Source organism: Aythya ferina (genome assembly GCF_964211825.1).
Source record: "Aythya ferina genome assembly, chromosome: 20".
NCBI classification, from domain to species: domain Eukaryota; kingdom Metazoa; phylum Chordata; class Aves; order Anseriformes; family Anatidae; genus Aythya; species Aythya ferina.
Window position 1 is genome coordinate 11,963,250 of NC_140318.1, and position 17,673 is coordinate 11,980,922.

The following is a 17,673-nucleotide window of genomic DNA, read 5'->3' on the forward strand; positions in this document are numbered from 1 at the left end:
AGGCGCAAGGTGCCAAAAGGCTAATTAGCATGAGAAGCGAGGGAAGGCGGGGATAGGTAATGCATATGTATAGGTGCTTGTAGAATATTGATAGATTGATTGTATAAATTCAAGACTGCTTTCCGCTTTAGGTATGCACGATAGGTGGAGAGATCCCCCGTGCATCCAGCGCTGCAATAAAGAATATACCACTTAAAGGAATTTCGGCTTCGATCTTTGAATCAAGGGGCAGGTAAGTGGGCAGAGGTAAGGGAGCAGATGAGAGTAACTGTTCTAGCTGTGCTGTGGCTTTGGATGCTGCCTCGGCCTATGCTTTTCTTTTTCTTTCACAGGTGTCTCCAGGCTCAAAGGAACAAACTGCACTCTGAAGAGCTGTGTAAGAATAGGGGCTGGTCATGAGCTGGGTTGAAGCAGAACGGCCAAGTAGCACAAGGTGACTATGAAAGGTGTCCATCTTGCTTTGCAGGTGCCGTGGAAGGCTCTCCACAGAAGTGGCTGAGGATTTCAGATAAGGCCAGAGAGCAACAAGGAGCGGCACGTGCAGGGATGGTTTCCAAGCGCTGCGGTGGCTTTCTCTTTTTCCCATGGGGGGCAGGCAAGCGGCTGAGGTACAGGAGGGGATGAGAGTAACTGTCCTAAGGGTGCTGTGGCTTTTGCTGCTGTGGTTGCTTTCTCTCCTGTTTATCAGGTGCCACAGACAAGGTGGGCTGAGATATCCTTTAAAGTAGGAGGAAAGCAGGTCGCTGGAATGCTGCGTGGTTCCTGAGAAAGGTGTTGTGTAGGAAAAAGGTTTTCTGGTGTGGCAGTTCCTGACGGCAGTCTTCTTTGGTAGGCAAAGAGGTGCCCGAAGCCCTGTCCTGTGTAGCCTGAGCACACCTTGCTGAGGATGAAGCCTGCTTTCCAGCAGTTCCCAAAACTGTGTTGAAGCTGAAACGCTGTGTCTGTGTTTGGGTTGGGGTTGCACCTTGGTGAGTGTAGGGATGGGTTTTAAGTTGGTGCAGCGGAGGGCCTGGCCCCAGTGTTCTGTAGTGTGTTTTGACCTGTCAGCATAGCCTTTTGGTTCTCAGATAGCCTGGTGAAGTAAGTGATTTTTCCTGCGAGTGGAATGGAATTGATTTTGTTGGTGTATAATTTGTTCTATCCTAGATTTTTCTTTCTGCGTAAATAAAAGTTTGAGCTAATTCCAGTTGGGAGAAAAAAAATCAGTTACTTGCTTGGTTGTGTTGTCCTTTCAATATTCAAAGCTGCAGCAAAAGCATGGGGATTGTTGCTTCTAGAAACACCCCAGTTCTCTTGTTTTCACTCTGCATGCTGTTGAGCTAAGCCATATAAAGAAGTTAATAAAACCACAGCTGCTGCTCCTCCTCTTTCTGCTTTTTTTTTTTTTTTTTTTTTTGTGCTTTCCCCCTGCACTTTCCCAGGTGATTGGCTTCAGGTTCCAGGTGGGACCTAATGGTAACTGAGTTGCAGGTATCCCATCAGAGAGCTCCTTCTGCCTGAGCTGCACTTTTTGGTAAGTGCTTTGTTTTTTCTTCAGTCGTTTGCAGGGTTCTTTAGGTGGGCCAGAGTCTATGGACTGATGCGTTTTCAAGTAGAAACCGGTACGCCTATCTTTTTGAGGTGGTAACTAGTAGGATCTGTCATTGTAAAGCAATCTAGTAGTAGGTGCCTGTATTGCACTCAGCTCTTCCTCAGGTAGTTATTATAGTAGTATAGTAGTTATTATAGCATGTTTACAGATAGTATAATGATGTTACCTTGTGTGTTTGCTTTGTGGTTCTGGGTCCCTTATGATTTTTGCAGAATTACGGGGCTTTTTTTTGAGTGTTTGCCTCTGTGTCAAATACTATCAAAGTCACAACCTTGGTGGCAAAGTGATGGAGCAGGGTTTAGGAGAAATGTATCATTGAAGCTCCCTGTGGGAGCATGTATCTGAAAATGGCAGCAGTGGGCACGTAAGGGGTAGTCTGTTTCAGGTTTAGGAACAGTTTGTTATATTTTTGGAGCTTTTGCCTGTGGTTTTGCTGTCTGTCAAGTCTTTAGACCTTGCAGCCCTCTACGCTTAAAGTGCTTGGAATTCACATATTAGAAGTACGTTTTTAAGGGGTTGCCAGGTACGTTGTTTTTGGGAAAAAGTGGGGTACAGTTTCTTGACCGCATAAGTGCAGTAGTGCCTAGAGAGTGAGCAGGGTCACCTTTCTCGATCTCTAAAGAATAAGTCTGTTCGGGCACATGGAAGCGCGGCGCTGCCCGGGCCCATTTCTCAGGTGGAGCTACTGAGCAGGTGAGGGAAAGGAGCTGGGAACAGAGAGATACTGCACAACTGTATGTTGCATCAGTAGTAGTGAGTGTTGTGCAGGAGGTGGGTATCAGGGCTGGCATGCTAGTGAATGCTGGTTCTCTGTTTTTGCAAGTGATGATGAACCTGTTTGACGTAATTCCATTTGAAAAAGTTCCAGTTACTTGACTGGTCGTGTTGTCCTTTCAATATTAAAAGCTGCAGCAAAAGCATGGGGATTGTTGCTTCTAGAAACACCCCAGGTCTCTTGTCTGTTCTCTGCATGTTGTTCAGGTAAAGCAGATTAAAAAAAAAAAAAAAAAAGAAAATGAAAACCAGCTGCTGCTGCTCCTGCTCTGCTCCTACTTTCTTGTGCTTTGTCCCTTCCCTTTACAATGTGATTGAGTTTGGGTGCTGGGCGGGGCCAAATGGTATATGAGCCCCAGGCATGGCATTAGAGAGCTCCTTCTGCCTGGGCTGCTCTTTGGGGTAAGTGTTTTGATTTTCCTTCAGTCAGTTGCAGGGTACTCTAGGCAGGCTGGAGTCTATGGATTTCTGGATTTTAAGTGCTTGGAATTCACTTAATAGAGGGATATTTAGTAGAGGTTGCTGGCTCACTGTTTTTTGTGATGGTGGGATACTCTTCTGTTTTTGAGCTATATTTTAATCTTTAGATGTATAAACCTACTTGTGTAATTTTCCAGAGGACTAAAACCAGCTTCATTTCATGCTACATGTGGCTTGGCAGTGTAGATGCAGCATTACTAAGAGCCTGAGCAGGTGTGGTGTAAATGCCTGAAGTAACTAGGAAAATAAAACTAACATTTTAAACAAACAAATAAATAATAAATAAATAAATATTATAATAATAAATAAAATAAAAATAAAAAATAAAAATAAAAAAAATAAACTAATAAATAAAACAAAACTAACAAAGACAGAAAATAATATAAATTGGCCCGAGAGAGGGGATGTTAGGGAAGATACCACTGTCAGGGGAGATACCATCCCAAGGAAATACAACATCCTTAGGACCTCCTGAGTCGACGGGCTGAGCCTCTCTTCCCCCCCCATTGGGACGCCTTTGGGTGAGATCTGAATACTTGCTTATAAATCTCTATAGAGTCTTTGATCCTTTTAACGCGTTTATTTCTGGGCTGTGCACCTGTGATATCTGTGACATCTGTGACACCTGTAAACACCTGTAACACCTATAACACCTGTGTATTTCATGCATACTAGCTTGCTTTTGCAGACAGTCCCTATCACCGGCAATCCAAAAGAACCCGATTATCTGTTGCTGTAATAAACCATACTTGATTGCATTGTGATAACTCTCATTAAGTGCAACGAGGGTGAGGGTGGTTATCAGTGATAGTTCAGTGTTCTGAATCTAACCAGACCCCCAGGCGGTTAATGCATTTTTGGTGAATATCCGAACGGACCCCCAGATGGTTAATGCGTTTTTGGTGAATGTCTGACGGGACCCCCAGACGGTTATCGTGTTTTTGGTGAATGTCCAACTGGTTCAGTACTCTGAATCCGACCGGGCCCGTAACGGTTAATCAGCTACACCCCTTAACGCGACAGTAAAATTGGCGTAGTCGGCAGGATTGCTATGGATAAACTTCTGCAAATATACAAATGTGCCCCTTCCTAGGCGGGGAAGGAGTGGGCCCGAAAGTTTTGGAAAGATGAGGAAAAAGTTGTGGAGCGCATTGAGCAGTGTCAGGCTTCACGAAAGATTGGTCAAAGAAAGGGTAAAGGTGTGATTTGTGCTGTGTTAGGAGACTGTTTGTCTTGTGCTCAGCAAGAAGCTAAGGAAATTCCTGCTCCCAAACTGATCTCTGATGCGGAACATACAGCTTTGAAATCAGAGATTGATGTGTTGAAGTCATCATTGGCCTTTGAAAGGGAGATGGGAAAAACATTAGGAATCAGAGTGGATTAACTTTTGGATGAAAATAATAAACTTTCCATTGAGAATGACAAACTTGTGACTGAAAATGATAAACTTGTGAGTGAGAATAATCATCTTAAACAATTGCTGGAGAGGGTTAGTCATCTATTAAATAAAGTACAGCCTTGCGCTCCGGTCAAGCAGATTCGTGGAGTGCTGCATAGTGCAGAACCTGAAAGCTGGGACAGTGATTTCTGGTCTGACAGTGATGATGGTGTTGAAGAGATTTCTGATTCTGAACCTCAATCGATTTCCTTGAGACCTTTGGTTAAGACTGAGACTGCTGTTGATGATAATGATGAAATCCGCACTACTGTGTGAACGATTCCGTGGTCACCGGAAGAGTTGGTTAAAATACAGGAGAAATTCTCAAGGCGTCCAGGGGAATCGGAAGTGGAGTATGTGTGGTGAGTTTCTCTTGAAGGAGGAGATCGAATTATGTTGAGTGAGGAAGAAGCAGGTGGCTTTTGGGGACCTGGAGTGTTTTTAACCACCACACCAGGAGACCATAGTTACTCTATGCCGCCCATGCAGTGATATTGGGCAGGTGGTATAGATCCCCAAGAGAGAGGGGAACCCCTGGAAATTAGAGCTACAGGATATTCTGACCTGGCTGTAGCAGTACAAAAAGCAGCCTGTATTCAGGCGATATATGAAAGAGATGAATTTAGGAAATCCCCGATGTTAGCTCCTATTGACCCGGTTCAATTAACCCCTCTCATCCGTGGACTCCCTGATTGTCTTAAGATGTTTGTAGCAAACACCCAAGGTCACATACTAGCTGCTTGTAGGGATGATGATAGTGGTTGTAGGCGAAATCCTAACTCCCCTATTCCCACCTGGAGTGAATTGGTACAAGACGTAGATAAGCACAGACACCGAAGGGGCTGGATAAATTCTTCCAGTATTAAATCCCAAGACCACTCTCGGTGAGTCCACCAAATCCACACTCAAAATCCCAGATATCCCAAATTCAAAGAGAGGTTGAAACCTAATAGGGAACGAGGTGAGTTGTGGTGTCGGCAAAAAAACTCTTTTCCCCGGGGAGGGCAGTGAGCCACCCTGCTCAGCGGGTATTAGCAATTCAATGGCTCTCTAGTGAACACTCTGACCCTACCATTGCCATTCCTGTTGAACCCCCAAAAATATTGGTAAATTTTCTTATTGATACCAGGACCCAAATGTCAGTAATTACACATGAGACCGCACAGACCCTGAGCATAACACCTGGTCAACACAGGGTTGAATTCACGGGAATCAATGGTGTGGAAAAACAATGCCCCACTGCAACAATTTCACTCTGGTTGCCAGAGGAACAAAAATTAACCAGGATAGAAGTATTAGTTGGTGCTGCATATACTAATATTTTAGGATTTGACATACTGCATGGTTGTATGTGGAAACTCCCTGATGGAACTGTGTGGAGTTTCGCGACACATCAAAGGGATTCAGGCACCGTGAGACTGAGCCTGTTACAAACATCCATACCCTTATTCCCCGATAAAATCATGAATGATCGGCAATATCTGTTGTCAGCAGCAGCACTTATGGGGATTGACGGGGTGGTAACTGAATTGGAAGAAAGAGGCATTATTAAAAGGACTCATTTACCTTACAATTCACTGGTGTGGCCAGTAAAGAAACCAACCAGGCAATGGCATTTTACAGTGGAATACAGACAGTTGAATGCTAACACTACACCTTTGACTGCCGCAGTTCCAAACATGGCAGAGATAGTGAAAGCCCTCTGTGTATCTAACAGAAGTAATAGTGCTAACTACTATGCATGGGAAATCAAAGATTGCTGTTTCACCCTCTTTCTAACCCTGCCGGTTGAATACAACCGAGCATATTTTATTTTCTTTTGTGTTCACAGGAACCCTGAGCGAACTGTATATGGACAGCTGGAAGATGACGAATCAACAGTTTGGATTAATAATGCTATGCTTTACCCTGACCTTGATGCAATTACAGACCTTAAAGGAAACTTAGCTACTGTGGCTGTGCATGGAGCTGAGGTGTTTCACCATGGCATTTAACCATGTACTGTCACAGTATAGCACAGTCACTGGAACATCTCAAAACAGAAAGGACCTAAATCTCTCTACTTTAGTTCTACATGGAAACAAAATATTTTCAAAAGATGAATGGAGTTGGAATGATTCTCTAAGAATGGCTGAACTTTAAGACTGTCTTTGGGGTTACAGAGGCACAGAAATATTATTTGAATTCATGGTTAATACAGAAACATCATCGACTACAAAGGATAAGAAGCCTCTGCCCCTGCAGATATTTGAAAATGAACCGACTCAGCCTCCCATTGGTCTAACTCCTTCCATCTTCAATACAGGCCCTTATATAATTCAACAACAAATTCTCTTTGACCCTAGTTGGTCCCTAAAAAGGGCCACAGGATGCAACTAGGTTATTAGGGACAGAATTAGGTATATTAAATAGCATTGATGCTGAGGTCTTAATGAGTAGAGTAACTGCTACTACAGATGACCTAAGGAAACTGGAACAACCAATAAAACCATCTTTATTGGCTCTAGGAGCAAATCAATGGCTTCTATCAGATGTTTTGCCCCATTGGGAACACATTGAGGAAAATGATCATCAATTAATTGTAAATGCCCTTGGAAAAGCACAAGGCAATACCTCCCTTGCCTTGAGCTGCATCCAAGCGCAGTTATGGATACAATCTGTAGCAGCAGCTATTATTAGAGAGGGAGAAGGAGGAACTTTGCCCACTGAAATTTGAAAATTGATTTGGGATAATGCTTCAGAATTTAAAAAAGAATTTCAAGCATGGTGGCAATTAGTCAACTTTACCCATTATGCAGAAAATGATAAAATTGTTGCCTTTATACTTACTATAAGTAATGCCACCATATACAATGTATATCCAATCATTGCATTAGGAGTCAATCATAATGGAATTATACTTTATCCTAAAGAGCATAAACTATAGGCCCATCAAAAGGGAGGAAAGTGGCAAACAATTGATGTAAATGCATGTATTGTGTGTGAACAAAAAGGTTTCATCTGTGAAAGTAACACGCTGGAATCCCAAGACATTTGTCTTGAGACTGAGCAAAATATTTGCCACTTTGAGATACATCCTAATGAAACCCTTGAAACTGTACTTGTATATATTGGGAAAGGTTGCGTTTGCATGAGAACTCATTGTGATTCTATAGTCGTAGATAATGCAGTGATAGATACCAGTAATCACTCTAATGTTTGTGTTTGCAATTTTACCAAAATTCTAGGATGTGATTTTAAATACTCAGCTCCTGTCACTTCTTATCAACTCATTGCATCTAATTATATTCTGCTTCATGAACTGTTGCCTACTCCTATTGGAATGAACCTTACCTTGGTGAAGAAACTGCTGGTACATGAGGACCTGAAGCAGCTGATGACACAAGTCTGAGAAAATGGACAAAAGACTCTGATTACTGAAGAGTAAAGAGAGATGAGAGACACCGTTGCTGGGACACTTTGGATGGTCGCCAGCTGCCAAGGGAATCTTCAACGAGATGCTTCACCCTGTTATTGTTCTGTTAATACTCACTGTTTATTTCTAGGCTGCACACCTGTGATACCTGTGACATCTGTGACACCTGTAACATCTGTAACACCTACAACACCTGTAACATCTGTAACACCTATAACACCTGTGTATTTCATGCATACTAGCTTGCTTTTGCAGACAGTCCCTATCACCAGCAATCCAAAAGAAACTGATTATCTGTTGCTGTAATAAACCATACTTGATTGCATTGTGATAACTCTCATTAAGTGCAACGAGGGTGAGGGTGGTTATCCGTGATAGTTCAGTGTTCTGAATCTAACCAGACCCCCAGGCGGTTAATGCATTTTTGGTGAATGTCCGAACGGACCCCCAGATGGTTAATGCGTTTTTGGTGAATGTCTGAACAGACCCCCAGACGGTTAATACGTTGATGGTGAATGTCTGACGGGACCCCCAGACGGTTATCGTGTTTTTGGTGAATGTCTGACTGGTTCAGTACTCTGAATCCGACTGGGCCCATAACGGTTAATCAGCTACACCCCTTAACGCGACAGCAGGGTTGTATCAGAGTCTGCTCTTTCCTCTGCAGAGGGTATGTCTGTGATTACCCCTGCCGGGGCTGCTGTGCGTGCACGTCTTTTTGGCATTTGTGGAGCTCAGTTTTTTTTTTTTTTTTTTTTTTTTTGAGGGGCAAATAGTGTGTGTGCTGAGCGTGGTTGGCAGGAGGAGGTGGGGAGCTGCTCAGGACTGGTAGGTTTGGTTTCTCGGAGTGTGCGGCAGCCTTTCTATGCGATGCGACTGATTGTTGGGTGGGAATGTTCCAGCTTGTGTGTCTTAGCCATTGTAGCTTGTGTAATGTGTGTTGTGTGGCCCAGGCAGAGTTTGCTGTGGCGCTGTGAGCAAAGAATCCCAGTTAGAGCTGGTGAGCAGCTGAAGTACCAGAGCTGGGAAGAGAGAGGTATTGCAGCAGGTACGCTGTGGCTATGAGGTGCCTCAGAGTGTGCGTTTCTCTTGTCTCTACAGGTGCTTTGTGCAGTTGTGGACAGGGAGAGGAAATCCTCATGTCACGAAGCTCTGAGGGAAGGTTAGTGTTGTCAGCCTGGTCATCCCTTATCTGAAGTAAAGGGAAGATGCTCAGGTGTTTCCCTCAGAGGGTCCGAGGTGAGGCTGTTTGGGATAGGGGAGCAGTGTGGCAGGTGGGTGCTTGCAAGCACAGTGGTCATTTTGTCCTTTTGTATTCCCAGGTGGTGTGGGTGATGCTGGCCGCTCCTTTCAAGGTTGGGCCTAATTTGCAGGTACAGAGGCAAGTGGACTGCTGTTTTGAAAGGATAAAACTAAAGATGGGGTCCCTTTTGTTGTTGAGGGATGGGTGCTACTGCTGGCAGCTGAATGTTTATCTTCTACCTGTGTTTTTCCTTTGTTCAGGCTGAAACGCAATGTGTAGTGCAGGACGTCTTGACCCAAGCTGCCTCTGCAGTGACTCTGGTGCGTGATGAGCAGAGGTAACTGTTGTTTTTGGGGTGCGGTTGTCACTGCAGTTATTTTCCTACATCCAATAGTGTAAAATTCCAGTTGGGCTTTTAGAGGTGCTCTAAGTGGGTAAAGGGAACAGATGGAAGCATGTGCCATGTGGGGCAGGCAAGTGGCTGAGGTACAGGAGGGGATGAGAGTATGTGATTTTTTTCTGGGGATGAAATGGAATTAATTTTGTTGGTGTATAATCTGTTCTGCTCCTAGATTTTTCTTTCAATGTAAATAAAAGTTTGAGCTAATTCCAGTTAAGAAAGTTCTAGTTACTTGCTGGGTCTTATTGTCCTTTTAACATTCAAAGCTGCAGCAAAAGCATGGGGATTGTTGCTTCTAGAAACACCCCAGTTCTCTTGTTTTCACTCTGCATGCTGTTGAGCTAAAGCAGATTAAAAAATAAATACAGGAAACAGACACACAAAAAACAACAATAACAAAAAAAACCACCATTGGCTGACTTGTTGTGAATGCAACGATCATTTAATCCCTTTGTTTTCCCAGGTGGTGTGGATGATACTGGCTGCACTGTTGGAGCTTGGACTCGGAGAGGAATACGTGAGCACAATGGTATGTTGCATCAGTAGTAGTCAGCATTGTGGAGAAGGTGAGCAATGGGGCCGGCGTCCTAGTGAATCCTGGTACTCTGTTTTTGCAGCTGATGATGAGCCTGGCAATTGACTAAGATGACAATCGGTGCCTGTGAGTTTCTTGAGGCGGAGGGAATTTACCATGCAGCAACCTGAGAGCTAAGTTGGGGGGCACCTGGTCTTTGCATATCTGGAGTGGCTAATGGGAGCTGGGAGCCAGAGCAGCATGGAGCCAGCTGGCTGAATAGACTTGGTGCCACTGTGAGGGTGGTTCAGGCTGGATCACGTTCAAGCTGCTTGTGGCTGGGTCACCAGGCTAATAGAAGAAGTGGGATTATTTTGTAGCGTGAGTGCGTGCGCCAGGCAGGACAGTTTCCTTCTGTTCGTCTGTCTTGTAGCGTTGCTTCTGCAGCGTCTGTTCTGTGCTTCTCGGGTCTTGATATCCTCCTGGCTTTTTAGACTGGACTGACTAGACAGGCGACTTGGTAGTGGTGCTGAAGGGCCTCAATGCTTGTTTTGTCATCATGGCTCTGATCTGAGCACTTCTTGTCTTGCAGTCGCTGCTTAAAGAGCAGGTCTGTTTCAGGTCTTGTGCATCATATTCGGTTTGAGATCGCGTCTGTTTCCATCCTCACTCTTGCAGAAGTCATCTGGGCCGCATCAGGAGCTCTTGCTTGGGAATTGATTTCCTAAGCGTCTTCTTATGGGGTTTATCACTCCCCATCCTTCTGGTCTCTTGTCTTGAAGGCAGGTTTTGTAGGCCTCCATCATCCCAGTTCTGGCAGTTGCTTCCAGTCGCATGTTGTGACATTTGAGTCTCTCCTGGGGTCTGCTGCAGAGCACCTGTTCTGACTTGCTGTTGCCACAGGGCTTCCCTCTGGGGGGGTCACTTTTTCTTGCATCTTGTGTTGTGTGTTTTGTTTGTAGTGTTTGTGGCATGCCTGTGTGTGTGTGTTTGGTCTGGAGCTGTCCTGCTTGGCAGTTAGTGATGACAGCTAACGTGGCAGTGCATGGGTGTACTAATACATTGTCAGGACTGTTTTGGCAAAGACATCCGGTCTGCCTCTGGGCACGTGCTGAAGGGCAGCTGTCACAGTATATCTGTTTGCGCACAACTGCTCATTTACCTCTATTCATTTAATAAATTGTAAAATTTAATTGCAATCCAATTTGGGACCCAGTCATGTATGAAAACTGGGGGCTTGTCCGGGAGGGCTTTGGTTCTTGAATTCTTATTTGATCTAGGAGAGGCGCCCCACCATTTGGTGGCTGCTGTTCGAGTCAGGTCGGGACTAATGGCATCTTGAACGTGAATAAAGGTAAGCAAAGGTTTTGATTTTTTTTCAGCTCCCTTGCTGGCTGCAGCACTATATTTTGCCTGTAATTCTGCGTGTGAAGATCTGAATGAAGACAACGGAGTCGTAAGTGTTTAAAGCGTATACTGTTCTGTTGGGTGGGTTTCGGTTGCCTGTGTGTGTAAGAGTGTGACTGAGACGGAATTTAGTTCCGAAGTGATTGTGGAGGTCTTCTAACCGCGGTTCCAATCTCCCGCGAGGGACTTGGCCAGTGAAGGACCGAAGGGATTCCTATAGTATTTGTGGGTGGGTGATAGATCTTAAATCCTCTGTAAGACACTCTTATTAGGGTAACCAAGGGCTGTGGGAATTGTCACAGTAACATTCCTAGATGGGTCAGACAAAATCGAAGACCAGGGACCAGAAGAAAGGGAGCAAATTACCAGACATACCACCAGAAAGTCCATTAGGAATAACGGTTAGAAATTGGAATGAGAGAGGCCCCAGTGATTCAAAGATCGAAGCCGAAATTCCTTTAAGTGGTATATTCTTTATTGCAGCGCTGGATGCACGGGGGATCTCTCCACCTATCGTGCATACCTAAAGCGGAAAGCAGTCTTGAATTTATACAATCAATCTATCAATATTCTACAAGCACCTATACATATGCATTACCTATCCCCGCCTTCCCTCGCTTCTTATGCTAATTAGCCTTTTGGCACCTTGCGCCTGCGTAGAGCCTTCCAAGAATTGTGGGCAGGGGTCTTTGGGACGTGGGCAGAGGTCTCTGGGAGGAAGACCCCGAGTCTTCCTCACAGTGTACTTTTCACCTTTGGTCAGGAATCTGCTGAATTGGCATGTTTCTTAATTGCGAGAGCTGGTTGTTGCCAATTCTTCCGTTTGTTGTATCTTTATAATGAATTCCAATGTCCAGTTTTGAGATTTATAGTCCTTACATTTGTTTCTCTGTCCGTCTGCCACTTCCTTATCATGAGTTTCAGTGTCTTGTTTCGAGATATACAGTCCATGTCTGGGGATTGTCCTTGCCTCCCCAGTGCCTCCCCAATGCCTCCTTAATCAATCCCCCCTTTTCTTTTCCCATGCAAATTCTTTTGCATCAGATACTTTCATTATTTACAGTAACACAACAAAGCAGGCATCTAAACAACATGCACACAAATATTCCTAACACTACTAATGCGATTAGAGCAATGAACACTTGTTTCAACCATTGAAAATTGGGCAACCAGGAGGTCAACTTATTCCATATTTCACTAAAACTCCACGAAAGATCATCTTTACTGATCTCATGTAGGATCCTTGTCTGCTTCCATATTTCTTCCAGGTCGGTAGAGATCCTTCCACTCTGATCTACATACATACAACAACTTGTGTTTATTACTGTACAGACTCCCCCTTGAGCGGGCAGTAACAAGTCTAGGGCCATCCAATTTTGTAATACTACCTGTGATAAACTAGATATCTCTTCTTGTTGAGCCTTTATAGCATACAGAGTTTTGTTTTCTAACTTCTCTATAATTGCAGAAATATTAACTATTGCCTTTTCCAATTCACTCACTCCTAACCATGTGATAAACCATCGCACAAAACTATGAAAAGCGGTGTGTCTCTCTACCAATGTATTGTTAATTTTTCATCTGATTCTCCGGATATGATTTCTCAAGTAACCTCGAGGCACTACATCATGTACTGTCATATTGGGGACTACCGCTCCAAGAGTGCAAGTTCCCTTCCAATTCTCAGGCAAGACCTTACGGGCTGTATCATTGCATAGCCAATACCACCCTTTTCCTTCTGGAACTGTCCAGCTGGTTGAATTTGCCCAGCCGCTAGTCGTACTAATATCCATTGTTCAATTACAAGATGTCTGATTTCCCACATAAGTAGTATCCGTATTTATACAATGCTGTTTTCCTATACCCTTAGGCGGGTTACACCTTTGTACACATACATAATAGGATTCTAACGGCATGAAGCTACTCACTTCTAGTTCCAAAACTTCTTAATATTTTCGACCCCAAGATGTGTTTTCCCACAAATTAGTCCAAGATAAGTTTGCAGGCAAGGGAATCCCGATTAACGATACACCCTTATTCCCATGCTGTGGCAGATGGGTGCATACCCAACAGTTCGTCTTATTAGTTACTTGAGAAATTGTTTGTATTAAGGTCAGGTGTAAGTTCTCATCCCAAGTTGCCCACCCCGAATCCGAGAACCGCACCCCTGCAATCATTAGGATCTGGAAAACTGTAATTTTGTTGGTCCAATTGGAGTGGTGGTCCATATCCTCGCCGGGACCTTCTTCACCCTTGAATTGTGGATCCAAGCTGCTTGCTTCTTAATCTTAATGGCGGTGTGTGTTGTCAGTAATACTTGGTATGGTCCCATCCACTTTCCTTCCATTTTTCCTGTAGGGGTTGTCCTGAAAAAGTCTTATATATATATATATAATCCCCGAGCTTAAAGGGGTGGATTGGTTGATCCAACCCTCTAGCCCTGGTCCCTAAAACAAATTTATGTACTTTATTTAATTGTTTCTGAAGTTCAGTTATATAAGCATATAAATATTCTGATCCTAACTGCGTTAGGTCCTCTCCACTAAATAGAAATTGCTATGGCCTTCCATATAAGATTTTGAAGGGACTCAAATTCCCTTTTATTCTAGGTTTAACTCTAATTCCAAGTAATGCTAAAGGGAGGGATTGAGTCCATGACAAATTAGCTTCTTATCCAATTTTAGCTATTTATTGTTCAATTAAATGGTTCATTTTTCTACCTGTCCACTTGCCTGTGGTCTATAAGGAGTATGCAGTTGCCAATCTATCTTTAGAATCTTACTTATCTGTACTACCACTTGTGCACAAAATGTGAAAACTCTATCAGAAGACATTGCTACTAGAATCCCAAAGCATCTGAAAACGTGTCAGTCAGAACCAGTAAATAATGATACCCCCCTTTTCTAGGGAGTTCTGAAAAATCAATTTGCCACTGTTGCCCCGAATAATTTCCTTTACCGATTATTCCAAATTTTATTCTATTCTTGGTATTGGGGTTATTGTGTAAGCAAATGCTCCATTGTTGAGTTACTTGTTTTATCATATCGTCCCACTAATGTCTGACTCAGGCTCTTATGCAGTGTGCCAGCTCCCCAATGCGTTTTATTGTGTTCTGTAAGAACTATGGGCCATGTCAAACTAGAGGGTATTACTATGTGGTTATCTTTTAAATATACTCATCCATCTGGTTTCATTTTACCTTTCAAATCTTCAATTAATTTTAAGTCTTCTTTTGTATAATTTGGATATAGTTTGGATTTTACCGTCTGGTATCAAAGACAGTGCCTTCACCTCAGTTATTTCAGCTGCCTGCTTAGCCTCTGCCAATCGATTTCCAATTTCAAAATCGGTGTTCCCCTTTTGGTGTCCCTGACAATGCATGATAGCTACCTTTTCTGGTTGTTTTACAGCCTCTAACAATTTTAAAATTTCTTCAGCATACTTTGTGTTTTCACTGAGCGGTCAGCAATCCATGTTCTTTCCAAATTGCTCCATGAGCATGTACCACGCCGAATGTATATTTAGAATCTGTCCAAATATTTACCCTTTTTTCTGCTGCCAGTTCCAATGCTCTCGTGAGAGCAACTATCTCTGCCTTTTGAGCTGATGTTCCAGGGGGTAAAGGCTTAGACTCGATTACCTGCTGAGTAGTTGTTATAGCATATCCAGCTTTACGTTGTCTTTGCATAACAAAACTGCTCCCATCCGTGAACCAAGTTTCTTCCGCATCTTCCATGGGCTCCTCCTTAAGGTCTGGTCGGCTGGAATACACAGTCTCTAGAGTTTCTAAACAATCGTGAATCACAGGCTGTGCCGGAGCATCACTAAGAAAAGAGGCTAGATTCACAATATGAATTATCACAATTTCCAAGTTGTCCTGTTCTACCAATATTGCTTGATATTTCAAAATCATCAATTCTTGTTTAAGTTGTTTAAAGACTTTTTGTGCTTCTCCAGTCCAGACTAACTTTGACTGGTTAATCTTTATCAATTCACATAGAGGCTTTACCAATAGTCCATAATTATAAATCCAAAGGCGACACCAACCTGTCATTCTTAAAAAGGTTTGTAGCTCCTTTACCATTTGAGGTTCTGGAGTCTGGCAAATGACTTCCTTACGTTCAGTTCCTAGTTCTCGTTGTCCTTCCGAAATTTCAAATCCCAGATAGGTCACACTTTGTTGAGCCAGCTGGACTTTCTGTCAAGAGACTTGATATCCATTTAAACCCAGAAAATTAAGACGACTTATAGTCCATTGAATACAACTCCCTTTAGTCTCAGTAGCTATTAAGAGATCATCTACATATTGTAACAAAGCACCTTCAGTGTCCGGAGGCATCCATGTTTCGAGTTCCCTTGCTAATTGGTTTCCAAAAATAGTGGGGCTATTCTTGAATCCTTGAGGTAGTAATGTCCACGTAAGCTGCGTCTTTCTGCCTGAATCGGGATTTTCCCATTCAAAGGCGAATAGGTTTTGGCTTTCTGTGGCTAAGCCTAGGCAGAAGAAGGCATCTTTTAAATCCAGTATGGTAAACCAGACTTGACTATTCTTTAATTTAGTCAGCAAAGTATAAGGGTTTGCCACTACTGGATGTATATCCTCAGTGATTTTATTTATGGCCCTCAAATCCTGAACTAGCCTATAGCTTTTTCATCTGCCTTTTTAATTGGCAATATGGGTGCATTGTATTCTGATTCGCATTCAATCAATAATCTATACTGTAAAAATTTATTAATTATCTCTTTAATTCCTTTCCTATCTTCTATCCTCAAAGGATATTACTTAACCTTAACGGGTTTCTCTCCTGGCTTTAATTTAATAATTATTAAGGTCACATTTTTAGCTCTTCCAGGGACTTCGGTAGCCCAAACTCCTGGACATACTTGATCTGTGATCTCTAAAGGTATTTCACTTTTAGGGTCAGTTTGTATTAGTGCCAAGCTTAACACATTTGTTAGTTGTTTTTCTCCTATTCTTAATTCCATTTTCCCTTTTTCAAAGACAATTTCTGCTCCTACTTGCTCTAATAAATCTCTACCTAAGAGTGCCCATGAGGAGCTAGGCATAGATAAAAATCTGTGTATGCCCCATTGTTTCCCTAACTTGTACTTCAAAGGTTCACAAAAATAAGCCTTTTCGGTTACACCTTGTCCTGGTTTCAGTTAGAACAGAGTTAATTTTCTTCCTAGTAGCTGGTAGAATGCTATGTTTTGGCTTAGGATGAGAAGAGTGCTGATAACACCCCAATGTTTTAATTGTTAAAGAGCAGTGCTTATACCAAGCCAAAGACATCTCAGCTTCTTGCTCTGTCCTGCCAACAGGCAGGCTGGGGGTGCAGTAAGAGCTGGCAAGGGACAGACCCAGGACAGGTGACCCAAACTAGCCAAAGGGGTATTCCATAGCATCTGACGTCAGGCTAAACAACATATAGGGGTGGCTAGCCAGGGGGAGGGGGCCGGACTGCTCGGGGTTAGGCTGGGCATCGGTCAGCGGGTGGTGAGCAATTACATTGTGCATCACTTGTTTGTACACATTATTAGTAGTAGTACTATTATCATCATTGTATTATTATTATTATTATTATTATTATTATTATTTTCCTGTCTTATTAAACTGTCTTTATCTCAACTCACAGGCTTCACTTTCCATTTCTCTCCCCCGTCCCAGAGAGGGAGGGGGAGGGTGAGCACACGGCTGTGTGGTGTTTAGCTGCCGGCCGGGTTAAACCACGACACACCTTTTACCCTAACATAATAATTCTGTGAAGGCATTAATGCTTGATTTAGAACTGAATACGTTGCCCCATATTAATAAGAAATTTCACTTCCATTCCTCCCCTAGCTTCATTATAACCAGTGGAGGATCCGCTAGGGTAGATTCCCCAGGTCCCCATTATTCCTGTTGAAATCAGGGGTCAATTACCCTAGGAAAAGGCTAGTCAATTTGTCCTCCGAAGCCAGGTCCAAACCGTTTTGTTTTATTTATTTATTTATTTATTTATTTTCATTACATTTCAGAGTTGGTCTAAAAATTCCATAGGGGTTTCTTTTAGACCTTGTTGGAAGCATATTCTCAATTCCCAATTCATCCAGGTTTTAGTATTTACTTAATCGTTCATAATTTTCGGGATGATTAGGGTCTTAGTGGGGGTCGGTCAGGGGAATGCAATTGTCCACAGTTCCCTGAGCGGTCCCATCGGCAATCTGAGCTCGCACATGAACTCAGGTTGTTTTAAGAGTTAACTGCTTTTCTGTTTCTGTGACAACTCTCTCGGACCCATCATAGTCCCTTTGCCCTAAAGGGCTAACACCCGTGATTTTAAGATCTCTGCCTCGGGCAGAGGCAGAACTATTAACATTCCCACATCCTCTTTCCCTGCTCATTCAACTTCAAACACCTTTAACACTTTC

The 17,673-nt window shown here is 43.1% G+C and overlaps 1 protein-coding gene across 37 annotated transcripts in view; it reads left to right on the forward strand.

The window, feature by feature from the left end:
* The window catches only part of LOC311421814 (uncharacterized protein), a 33,588-nt gene extending 25,565 nt beyond the window's left edge, over nt 1-8,023 (forward strand). For 24 of the 37 annotated variants that reach the window (XR_014685031.1, XR_014685032.1, XR_014685046.1 and 21 more), the window contains 4 exons: nt 132-232; nt 333-376; nt 467-968; nt 1,422-8,023. Coding sequence is in view for 2 of the 37 variants with exons in the window: in XM_084494173.1 (XP_084350299.1) it covers nt 132-232; nt 333-376; nt 467-608; nt 6,115-6,277 (450 nt within the window). In the remaining 35 variants the exon portion in view is untranslated. The other 13 variants (XR_014685049.1, XR_014685054.1, XR_014685059.1 and 10 more) reach the window with 7 other exon arrangements.
* Nucleotides 8,024-17,673: the final 9,650 nt, after the last annotated feature.